The following is a 13,064-nucleotide window of genomic DNA, read 5'->3' as shown; positions in this document are numbered from 1 at the left end:
CTTTCCTTAGCTGCAGAGATACTGTCTTTATCCTCCTCAATTCCAGTTGTATCGTGGCGCAAGACCTGTGGTTCTTCAAGATGAAAAATAGCTGCTCTAATGAAAGCAAACATAAAAAAAGCATGAGGTATGCAAGGAATTCAGAACTAAAATAACATAGATCTTAAAACTGCTGATGTCTGTAAACACTGTTTTGCAACAGCTTTTAATATGTGAAATGATGTGTGCTGAAGATAATGAATCAATCAGATTACAGTGAAGAGTGCAGGATGACAACATAAACCAGAGAAGGGCAGCAGTGCCTAGTTTGTACTACTTTTCTCTGGTCTGACAGCATTTTCTGTCGTAAATCTGTTTGGTTTATAACTAGGCCATAAAACCTTACTTCAGGCTGAACCGTAGCTGGATATGCTGTAGCTCAAAAATTGTGCTTTTATAGAAAAATACATCACTAATTTGCAAATTAAAATTGCAGCACTTTAAAAGTTATTTGCATTTCTTTTGCACTCTTTAACACTTGTACTTTTTGGACTTGATTTCTACTGCATATAAATCTGTATGATCAATCCTGTTCAAAAGTTGTGGTCTCCTTGGCTCCATCAAATCCCTTGTGCAGTGAGTTTGACATTTACAAGTGTGACTTTCTCTTAAAAACCACTCCTCCATACTTCTGTAATCAAGAGTGGGGAACTTGTTGAAACTCCACTGGAAGCTGAGGAGACCAGAGTGAGTTCTGGGTTTGTTTTCTTTAAAAGACTGGAAGTGATTACAGGTAATGAGCACTGGTAGTTGTTGCTACCAGAAACTGCAGAAGGATTATTTACAATCCTTGGCTTTGCTCTGTTACAAGTTAGGAGATCTAGTGTCAGTTTTTCCCACCTTTCTTCTTCACATTCTTAACGTGTCATCTGATCTACTTGGTAGTGACCAGGCTTGCAGAGAGGAACAAGCATGTGGAGCACAACAGAGTCTGGCAAGTCCCCATGTTTCTACTGAAGGGTAAAAGTAAACCAGTGAAATCTATTTTAAAATTATCTGTTATGAGACTGACATTACTAAACATTTAGCATAGACATCCTGCAGCCCTTGATTAATGGAAAAACTAAGAGCTCTATTTTAGAATGACAGCATCTTTTTATTATTGTATCACTAATAAAATAACAAAAGGATGGTGGCATCAGAGGACCTACTGTGATCTGTATAATTTTTGCAGTCACATTAGGAATGATCTGTAAATCAATTTGACAGAGTTCATCAGTTTGAGCAATATATGCTGGATACATGCCCCAGTACACATGCTGAAAGGGATGTTGAAATTACCGTTAGCTCAAAATCCATTCTGGTTTTTGTAGAATGTTGTGAAATCAAGTGGAAGGAATAAAACACAGTCAGCGAAAGAGGGAGAGTTAAACACCAGCTGACAAGAGACAGGTTACAAGCAGTTGGCAATAGCAGAGTTTTGCATTCAGTCTGTGTGCCGAGTGGTGTGGACCAGAAGAACACCAAAAGAAAACTTTTAAGGCAAAAGAGGTTATAGTTTCTTGCTCTTTGATAGTGGGGATGGCTGCAGTTGCAGCAAGGAGAGTGGCTCTTGGCCTGTGGTGTTACACAGAGCTTTGTCCCCAGAGAACCAGGGTATCTGTAGGGCAGCTGCAGCTATTGCTATCCAGTTTTGGAAAGAGGAAGACCATGGGTACTAAGTGGGTGTAAATGATAGTGAGTTTGGTCCCAGTTCTTCATATCGCCTCTGAGGTTCAGCTTCTTGCATTTAGATGTTTCAAGGGAAGATCTCTGTTCTAGCTTTAGAATTTGTGTAATGAGAGACGACACCTTGTGTCACCTGAGGTATAATGCTTCATGCAATAGTTACACCTACTGATTTACTTCGAAGAAACCAGACATTTAACATTTGTGAAGCAAAAGGAAAAAACCCTGTAACTGAAACCTCCTTTATTCACAAGCCAAAGGTAACGCGGTAATTCACACTGTGAGTGAGGTCCCATGTACAGCACTGGCGCTGTCTGTCCCCAGGGTTTACAGGGACTTGCCACACACCTGTACTTCACGAAGAAACTGCCACATGTAACTGTGCTTTTTCAGGGGGACAGTTTTGTACCTGTGGAACTCTGTTCATATCCCAACTTCAGTGTGATCCAGGAGCTCTCAGATCAGTGATGATCTTGGTACAGCGGAAGGCAGAGACTTTAGCAGGTGCAGTGCTGTAATATTTTCTTTTTTTCTTTTTTTTTGCTAGTGTGGCTGGTATTGCAGTACCTGGTAGTGTAACTTCTTGATTTCAGAACTCTGGTCATGTTGTTTCAAGCCGTTGTTGCCTGGTGTGTTGTCTGTGGCCTCAGGATGGTTGTTCCTTTGGCCTCCTGCAGGACTAGAAGAGGTGAAACAGAACACAACCCCTCCAGCCTTAGCCTGGTCTCTTTGGAAAGCCACGCTGCTGTAGCCAGTGATTTCTTTTTTTGGATAAACTTTGCCCTCCCTCCTCCCTCCCCTAATTAAAAAACCAGCAGCTTGACAGCACAGCAGCAAATGCACATTAATATCAAACAGAATTTTCACTACCATTTTCATATTAACATGAGATGTTGGAATGTAAATTTAGCTAGATCTGCACATGGGACCATTCTTGCTGTTAAAGGCTTTAGGCTGGAACAGAGCCCAAAATTTTTAAAAGAAATGCAACACTTCCAGATCAAATATTAATTACATGCTACATAGAATCATATTTTTCAAACAAATTGTATAAATAAAAAGCTAGGCCTTTCAAACCATCAGCAATATTAATTTTGGATTTGAAAGATTATGAAAGATAAACAACCACAGAGCTGTGAATTAGAAAAATACTGGCCGAGGTTGCACAAAAACCTCCATTAAATAAATACCCTAAGTTGTCACTATGAAAATCCAGTGGCATTGTACTTTAAAAACCCATAATGAATTAACCATCCCGGTAATGATACTCAAGTTGTTTTTCACAAATCACATACACATACAGGAAGTCAGATGGCCAAAAAAAGGCTATATACTGGATTAATACAGTTTGACAGACAGTCCCCTGGATACACTCTGCTCCTTCCTTGTAACTTCCTGACTGTTGTCGCAGTTATCAGCTCAGATCCTGTTACCCTTCTCCTCTAGGTTGCCTCAACTGTGCCAGAAGGTCCAACACCCTGAAAGCTGACACAGTGAGTGACTGTGATTGTGGTCTTGTGCCTTCATCCCTCAGGCCACAGGTTTAATCCCAGGCTGACTTACAGTGAGTGGTTCTGGTTTCCAGTCTGGTTGGAAGAAGTGAATATTGAATGTCCGTGCCCAGTTCTCAAACACTCGTTTCTCTGTGATGAAACGATGATGGCTGCCCTTTCGTCCCCGCTCATGTGAAATGTACATTGTGCATTCATCAGGTCCCAAAGGTTCATAATAATGATAAGGTACTGAAAGATGATTAGGATCCCTGTGGAAGAAAGAAAATAGATGGAAGCCCGAGATGTTCCTTTTTACAGATTGAAAAGATCCTATCTTTAATAAGCTGATGGGCTCAAATCCACATTTTCTCCCAGTTAAACCAAATTTCTAGGTAGCTGTATTTTTCTTGCATATTTAACACAGGAGAATGGGGCAAAGGTGTTTTCTTTGCTCTTTCTATTGCTCTCCTTTAATCCCCTCCTCCCAGTTAAATCAAAAACAAGGGAGAGTGCTGCAGGGCTGTGTTACTGCTATGAAATTTGCAGCAAACTGCTTAAAAGAGATTTCTATCTAGATTGTGATTTGTAAAAGGCCTTGCAGAGGTGTTTACTGAACTGGGGGAAGAAAGAGAAGGGGAAGATAGAGGGGAGGTGGTTATCTGTGTCACATCAGCTCAGCGGAACACTCCCAGCATGGTGCGTGAGGTTCTGAGTGCACAGCTTCAATGCCCCTATCTGCATGCCAGGTCAGCGATACAGTCTGCTGTTGCTGGGCTCATAATCAAACCTCTGATGCACAAATGAGTTCTTTTTCATTTCACAGTGGCAACTTTCATGTACCTGAGCTAAAAATTAAAACCATTCACCCATAGTCTCCTTCTGACCTTGTGAGCTCAGTGGCATTAACCAGCAAGAGATGCAGGACTCGTGTGATGACACGCAGGATATGCCAAAGACCAATTAGATATTTAGGATAAAGTTCATTTTAGCAGTTTTAACCTCAACATTTTGACATGTCATTCTGTAAAAAGCACATCTGTATTATAATAAGCCAGAGTGATTTGTTCTCCTTTTGTTTTATTCTTTACATGAAACTGTACCCATTATGTTTTTAGTTTGGGCACAAGCATTTTGGATTGACAAGAACTTGTACAACCGTCTCTGTGGTAAATTCAAAGAGAGGGAGCTGTCCCAGGCAGAGTTACCCAATGTTCTCCACAGTTGCTACCAGCAAACTATTTAGCAGTGGCAGTAAAGTTAATCCAAATGTTACCACTTAGTGAAGCCTCGGAACTGCTCTGTGTTAAAGCCTGAGCTGAACAGGACCCTGGTACAGAGCAAGAAATCTCATGCAGATTCAGGGCTGTCAGCTCTAATATAGTTTATTATTTTCATTTTGAAGAGCTAATGTTTAAGCTCACTTTCAATTGAATGCATCCACAATCTGTCAGTATTCTGTCCTGGTCATTATTTTTACTGTGTAATTCTGTCACCTACGCAATTCTCTAATTTTTCTTGTTTTGCCATTACCCATACTGTGGATGCAGTGGTAATGTATGATTCTGCTGCTGCCTTCCCTTTGCAACTTAGATTAACGTTTTAATTCAATCAATCTAGCTTCCTGGTAACACAACACGGTGATCAATCTCACAAGACCAGAATAACAATAAAATTACATTTTTAGAATAAGATGGATTCTAAATTTACTGTATATATTCTCACCAGAATATATAAGAGAGCGAAAAGAAATCCTTCAGTACCTCACCTATGGAAAACATATTTGCAATGTAAAAAATACCCTTCATATAGAAATTTAATACTTTTTTTTTTAGCTACAGCTATTAGATCTCAATCTTCAATTAATTTTTCTCATCCTTTTTTGATACATGGGACCTCTTATGATAATCTCTTAAATGAATCATTTGTATGGTTACTGCAAATCTAACAGGATACATTCTAGTGTGATTTATTTTTTCTTAAGAACTACTCAACAAATAGGTCTCTGCCTCTCGTTGAGTCTGCTCTTTCTTTCTGCGCTGAAGCTGGATTTTACTCCTGTGTTCTTGAGGGTGAACCTGTATTGCTTGGTGAGTATTTACTGCTTTAACGTCAGGATTAGTAGACTGAAATTGTATCTCCAACAGACTTGGAACAAACGCAGTCACAGAGGAAGTTGACTGAGGAGCTCAGGACCCAGCACTGCAGCGTGAACCTGTGAGGCTGCCAGCCCCAGATCCTCTAGGCCATTTGGTTGGGATCCCCTCTGCTGCCCTGCCCTACCCCACCCCGCTTTTTAAGAAGGCTGAGGTGAGTTTACAGAATATTGCAGATTTAGGAGCTCAGAAAGGCAGTCGGGTACCTAAGATGTTTTGTCTGAAGTCTTTCTCCTTTTGTGGGAGTTGTGGATTCCCCTAGATGGCATGCTAGTAAGGTATGGATATGAACTCTGGCTCCAGTAACTACACCGTAACCCAAATTAACTGTACTGTGTTATCTTCTAACTCTGCAATTAGCTGGTGTCACCAGCAGATGAAATGCATGAGTAATTTCTGTGCGGAAATTGCTTGCCACCTCATTTATTAACATTAAAACAGATGCTGTTTTATCACCGACTGATACTGGACATTAATCAGTATTTTGTCAGACTTTGCATGCATATTAATGTCACAGCTGGGAGGAATCTAGGAAAGTTCTTCTGTAAAATATACACTATACTTCCTGCCTAATAGCCTGCCAGCACAGCAACCGTGTAAGTGCTTGTACCCAATGTCAGTCATCTACTGTTTGCCACTTCAGTGCACATTTTCCCACAGATGGTATCTACCCACAGTGAAAGCTGAAAATACAGCAAACAGTGCTTGGCTCGAAAGAAACAAGGCAGAAAAACAAGGCCATCCCGTGTCACATTCTGGTCAACCTCTTCCTTTACTAATTAAGGGCTGTTATAAATCAGCGCACTAAAACTATACATAGTCACACGCTTTATGAAATAATTCACATTTTGAAGGGTGAATAAAGTGTCATTAACATGTTGAGTGATGGGCAAGCACTGTGCCAGGACTCTAAGGATTTCTGGATAATGTTTTGCTTTCTATTCTCAGGATTTAATTTCCTTGACCTCCAGACCATTTATGTATTTTGTTATTAAGCTGTTAAGGTAACGAGGTGAGATCCAGGGGTATGGACCAAAGGGCGTGACTATCTCCTATACAGTTTACAATCCTGTGAGCACATCTTCTACCATCAAGTCCCTCATATGCTCCAGGGAATGTAACTAGCAACAACTGCTTCTTTGCACTTGATTTAAAGCAATTGAAAGTGGAGAGAGGGAGGTAAAAAACACTAGATTTAAAAGCTGTACCCAGAGGAATAAATTAAAGGATTTCAAATGCCAGTTTTCAGGCAAATTATCACAGATGGGAAATGGCCTGGCAGTCAAATGATTCTTATAGGAAAATGATCTGGCTTCTTAATTGGAACAAAAATTACTCACATTAGTTAAAATAAGGCTCAGAATTAAGCTTTAAGTTTCTGTGAGTTCCAGAAGACCCATGAAGAGGAGAGGGGTAAAAAAGGGCTCTTCTCACCAACACCCTGAGTCTTCCTTGTGTGCACGAGTACCCAGAGAAACCTGCAAGGAACCAAGCTCTCACTGCTGCCAATACTCCAGTGGACAGGGACTGCAGTAGGGCTTATCTGTGTCCTTGCCACTGATGCTGCTGAGCAGCCACAAAGAAAAGCACTGCAGAGCCTTCAGGAATTGTGGTGCTATTTGTGCATCGCAGTCTGGCTGCTGAGGGAGGCAAGAGGAAAATCCTTGATGCCCCAGTTCAGGAGAGAGTCCTGTGCATATGGCAGGCTGCCAAAGGGAGCTCAGAGCAGGAAATGCTTCCCATCTGGGGTGCTAGTTTGCTCCAGCAAAGGCTATCATCAGATCCCTGGGCACTGGAAAAAATACAGTAAGATGGCTTGAAGAGTGAGAAGAGTGAGAGGTGCACATGCTTTCCAAAATCTTTGGAATGTCCATGGAAGCAAAAGTCTCACCTTACTGTTGAAGGTGAAAGTTGGGTGTATTTAACAGCAAAATCAAAGCCATTAACCCTTACTACAGCGTAACTCTGTAGCAGGGTAAAGGGATTTGGTATTACGTAGAGCTTTGCTGTAAAGTACCAGAAATGTATAATGATCAGGTCACCAATTCCAGTTCAGCTATAAAAATCAATGTCCACTGAAAATAAATAGAAATGAATCTAAAACACGTTGTTGCAATTAATAGTGACAAATCTTTTAGTCTCTACTCCAGACTCCTTCACTAGCCTATTTTTCCTGCTCGGGTGAGAAGCAATTTGGTTAATGATCTTAAGATAATTTGTTGCAGAATCAACAGTATGATATTCACAATACCTTTGAGATGTCCTTCACGTTACAGATGTGATACTAATTTAGTTCCATGACAGTGATCACCCACACTCATTACTTACTCCACAAATTAATACTTAAAAAATAATGGGTATCTGCTGAAGTTGTAAATTCGTTATATTAACTCTGAATAGAAACAAGGGGTTTTGTGATCTATTTTTTTACTCTTAATGATTCTGTAGTTGCACATCCAACCGAAGTGCATATACCATCTCATGCACACGTGAGAGAGGTAGGGTTTTCTGGTCTTTTGGGTTTATTTTTTTAATTTTTTAAATGGTAGATTTGTATTTTGTCTGACTGAAAAACAGGAAATATGGATGAAAACTATAGAATATTTCTTTATTTCTGCTATTCTGCTGTCTTTGAAAGAAAGCACTGTTTAACTTCTTAATGAGTGGCTGAAGAGAAACCAAGAAGTTTCCTGTATTTATGGCAAGAGGTTATTTTCATCGCTCCTCATAGATAGCTTCTTCCAGGCACAGGAATTAGTTTTCCCCTTCATCATTTGGGGAAGGAAAGACACTATATTTTTTTGATTGAGAAATAACCTTTTCCTTCTTTACAACCATGTACTGTTATGTTACATTTTTTTTAATGCTGGCTGTATGCATTATTACATGTATCAGTGGTGGGATTGATTACAGCCTTTCTTGTGTTATAATTTAACATTACATCCTTCTGATTGTAGCGTATCCAGTCTATGAAAGCCTTTCATACGTCTCAGGGACAATTTTCACCTCTCTTAAAAACAGTTGTGGTGGTGGTTGTAAATTAAGTGTGTGTATCTAAAGTAATCTGACTTTGCCTGAAATGGTAGGATTGAGCATTGCTTTACAGTGAATTGCTGTCTTCTGCGTTTTTAGATCATCAGTTTATTTAAGAACTGCTTCCATGTGCCACTGGAATACAGACACTTGTGGATTAAGACAGAAACTGGGGAGGTGTGTCTTGGCCAACTGAAACGTTGTGCTGTGGAAGGTATTTATGTTGTCTGAAATACCTGATCTAGTTTGTTGTTTTCCTTGGAGAATTCGTGATGAAATCTGGCAGCACATCACAGCATTTATCATCAGTGTTTTGTTATAATTTGTAGATATTCTTACAAAGTGGATTTTAGTGTTGACATTTTATACTGTAATTTCTTCAGGGATTTCTACTGTGTGCTCAGGACAAACGCAGATTCCAGAATGATCTTTTCCAGTGCTGAGAAGAAAGTCAAAGCAGTCCTGTTCTTTGATAGATGAGCTATCCTGTCCCTGCAGTCCTGCTCCCCTTGCCTCTGAAAGGCATCTTGAATTAGTCAATGAACTAGACTGAATTCACAACAAAAAGTCCAAGCAAGTAATGCCTAGTCAAAGGGATTCAGGAGCAGGTGATGAAATGTTACACTGATGTCATTGTTACAGGGTGCCAGTATCAGTTCTGTGTGTTGCTGGGTCAGCTCACAGTGCAGATGGGATCAAGGACTAGGTGTGGGCATGTAACCATGTTTTTCTCAAAGACCTAGTAATGGATGGGTAGGCAATACTGTAGTCAGCATAAAGATTACTGATGTAAAGCAAATATGTGTGAATTTATAGTGGATCAGTGCTTTGCATCATGTGGCTAACGTGATTTGGTCCAATACCAGAAGTCCTGAAGACTGTTTCCCTCTATCACTGATGCACAGTATGAAACTTGTTTGGGTTTTTTTTTTTTTTGGTGGGGATTACTTAAGGAAGCAAGTTTACTGGGAAACTGGGGTTTATGTGACAGAGATACAACCACCTTCAGTTCAATTTAGAAACTAGTCACTGTAAGAACTCTGTTCCTTTATTAACTGGGGGGATATATTCAAAACCAAAGCAGTATTTTCTAGTATTCTTTTTTTTCAGATTAATTTCATGTAAATTATTGCATTACTTTTAGCTGATAAATATTCAGAGACTAAAAGAAACCATGAAGATGGATTAATTCTCACACACTACAAACAAATGTTTTAAAAATTTTATATAACATAATTAAATGCTGTTTGTTGTTTTCACAATCAGATCTTGGGACATGTTAACTAATTGCTTTAAGAGGACTGAAGACATGTTGCAGAGAAAAAAATTAAAAGATTCAGTTATTTATCTGTAACGTTCAAGCTTGTTGGTTAATAATGGTTCCAAAAGAAATCCTACCTGCAGAAATCCGGTGGCACCATGCCATAAACATTTATCCTGTCACACAGCTCTAACGCGATAGTCATTGTGAACCAGCCCGTGCTGAGCCAAGTGTTGGATATCTTCCTGAAAGCAAAAACATAATTAAGTTTCTAGGCTAACAAATAATTTGTGAGATAACTGAAGCAATTTCTGGACATTTTTTTGTTTTCCTTCCCCATTTTTGTGAAAGGTTATGAAAATTGGGCAACCAAGACTACTCGCTTGTTCATCGTTTCATGATTTTGCTAGTGTCTTCTGTCAGTGGACTAACCTGTGCAGAAGCTGCCCTCAGTGCAGGTAATTTTGGGCACAGCAGTATTAGCATTTAGCTGACCTTCTGGCAAGTTTAACTTAAGTAAGTGACTGAAACTTCATGTCCTGTATTTTTATTCTTCTGCTACATAGATACACATCTATAATCACCTAATGGAGCTTACTTAAGTTCTTGGGAAGGCACATCATGGAGAATGGAGAGAGCTGCTTAAAATGCTGCCTCTGACAGCACAGAGAGGAGCCTGTCTGCTGGAGCGAGATCTTACCCCGAGTGCTTCATCTAACTATCTTTCTCCTATCCCACCCATGATTTGGTTTCTAGAAACTCCCAGCTACTCACTGTGACTGCTGGCAGCAGACTCTTAGCTGCAGCTATGCCTGTGCCTTAGGACAGGGAAACCTTCCTCCTAGGTGCTACCCGCCTGCCTGACAGAGTCCTGTTCCTGCCTGCTGGCACCTCTGAACATGAGTGAGGGCTGCAAGGGAGCCCTCTGTGACAGCCTCTCCTGGCTGTCTCTGCAGGCTGGGACAAACCTTTAAAGAAGCACAAGTGATCCCAGTATTATTTATGTAAAATAGGAGATACCTCCATGATTTAAGAGATTTAGCAAAGCTGCTTAAATTTTGCTGCTTCATAGTTTCTTATCTGCAAAATGGCAAGAGTAACGTTTTCTCTTCCTTTTGCTGTTTAGTGGGCCAGAGCTGGGTACTGTAATGGTTACTGGTTGCCTGGCACACGCACTGAAGTCCCAGTCCTGGGATAGCTCCTGCACTATCCTTACACCAGGGAAGGGCTGTCAGTCTTAGAACAGGAGGGTCAATGAAATGCCAATGCACATCTTAAACGTGCCTCAAAGGCACATTACGGGGCAGCCCTCCAGGACCAAATTAGGCACCTCTATTAGACATGGAGGCACATAAATTTGAGCATTTGGTCCAAAGAAAACATGTTTACTCAGAGGTCTCCTTTTAAATACTGTTAAAGAAGGAGACAGCAGGTCCCTAATGGCTCCTCACTTAGCTAGGAAACCCCCACTGGAAGGGAAGGTCATGTGTCCAAAAAGGGCTCAGATTCCTGATGACAGCCTGTCACAGTGACTGGCTCTCTTTGCATCTCTTACTAAAACTGAGGCACTGTGGGAGCAAGTGCAGGCTCCTGGATGGCTTGTATGCTGTGTCAGATTGCACTAATATGGACCTACATGGATCCCATTCCACCACACCTGAATCTATCTACATGACACCTGAAAATTTTGTGAGCAGTCACCTGGGAATGCCAGGTGCTAACCTGTTCCATGGCCATCTTTTACATTTACCCAATGACAGTGGAATGCACAACAGTCCTGGGAGCAAGGACCTGAAACCACAGCAGCCATTGCATGAAGATGTCAGCAATCACTAATATGTAATTCCACAGGCAATAGCCCACCATGCAGCTTCCCAAGCTGATGCTGAACGAGTCAGTTCCAAGTAGGTCACCTACAGGGCAGTAACAGGGAGATGTATTGAACACTGTCAGATTGAGGAATGCCTTGTACCAAGGTTTTCCACACTTCTAAACATAAGGGAATTCTTTAACCCAAAATGCCTGAAGGATGCTGGGGAGCCTAGGTAATTTCCTCTCCTGTCCTTTGTGGGTCACCTGGTAATGTATGAACTCCTGAAACATACATTTTCACTGCTCCTGACAAAAAGACTTTCAGGCTAAGCTAGCATTTGGAGAATAACATGATTTAAGCATCTCATTAGTTCCAATTATGGGGCCTTATTTATTTTCTGAATTTGCACTTGAGCTTGGGGGGTGGTGGTACAATTTGTCACAATGTCATAGCTGGGTCAGAAGCTCAGCAGAGGCCTTCAGGCACTGCAACAATACAAAACAGTAAATAATTTTTGTCTCAAAATTATTAGGAAAGGGAAAGGTAAGGAAAAGCCTAAAATATTTGCTTTCATGCCACATAAGCCTCTGAATTGTTAGGTAATTCAGGAACGTGTTCAGGCTAAGAGCACTTTGGAGCTTGTGCAGGGACACTGGTTTAGCTGCACAAGACCTTCCCTTCCAAAGCTGAGGGAGCAGTTCTGTCTACACCATGACCGACGTGGCTGGGCTTTGCACAGCTCAGGCAGCCTAGCTAGACTGCCTGCTGGGTTAGTTTTCTTTTTGCTTACACACTCTTATGCTGTAATTTAGTGTTTTCAATAACTGAAAACTAACTTGAAAGTTAAACAATGAAATAAAGATTTAAAAACTTAGTCAAGTACCACTTTGGCCTCTTTAAATACCATGTCTGTAAGGACAGCTGTATAGAAACAGGGCTGCAGTGTCTTGCCTGTTCATAAAAGATCTGAACAAGAGTCCAACAAAAGAATACTGTTTTTATACCTAATCAGCTGTAATGAAAGAATATGAAGAACTGTCATGTGCTTATTAGGGGAAATTATCAGATATTCCTTTATACGATGAACTAACACACTGTGCTGATAATTCTGTAGTGCACACTAAATTACAATTAAAGGCCTTTCTGCTCCACCAAAATCTCATTTATAATCTCTATGGAAATACTCTTCCTGCAGTTATTTCATTTATGCTTCCTTTATCTAATTACTATAATATTGGTTCTGAACCATATTTTCTTAATGTACCCTTATTCAATTATAAAGTTATTTTCAAGTACAGTTACTTTATAATACCAAGTATATTGCTCTGCAGCCTTTGTCATTCACCATGCTATTTAACTGGCAATGTTTTCTGAAGGTTTCCCTTCATTTCAAAATCAGCTTTTTTTTTTTTGAAAAGCACAATACATCCAATTACCTTTTTTATCATCATTTTCAAGACAGAAATGAATGGTTTGATTATTGCAACCTTGCAATCAGGCTTCTCTCTCCCTCCTTTGTTTTTTGCAGGCAATAATGTCAAGAGCTCAGCAGAAGCCTCCCAGGGAACAGCAACATTCTGGGCTGTACAATGTTCTGCTCCTGC

At 40.4% G+C, this 13,064-nt stretch overlaps 1 protein-coding gene across 1 annotated transcript in view; it reads right to left on the bottom strand.

Annotated features, from left to right (window-relative positions):
* Positions 1–3,237: 3,237 nt before the first annotated feature.
* Positions 3,238–13,064, bottom strand: part of ST6GALNAC5 (ST6 N-acetylgalactosaminide alpha-2,6-sialyltransferase 5) — a gene marked incomplete at both ends in the record, with an annotated part of 67,412 nt that continues 57,585 nt past the window's right edge. The window contains 2 exons of the mRNA XM_084265877.1: positions 3,238–3,469; positions 9,785–9,892. Of these exons, the coding sequence (XP_084122003.1) occupies positions 3,238–3,469; positions 9,785–9,892 (340 nt within the window). The remainder of the gene's footprint in view (positions 3,470–9,784; positions 9,893–13,064) is intronic.

The sequence above is a fragment of the Gallinula chloropus genome (assembly GCF_964237585.1).
Source record: "Gallinula chloropus genome assembly, chromosome: 6".
NCBI lineage: Eukaryota > Metazoa > Chordata > Aves > Gruiformes > Rallidae > Gallinula > Gallinula chloropus.
Note: the sequence above shows the minus strand (reverse complement) of the source record. Positions and strands in the feature narration are given on the sequence as shown.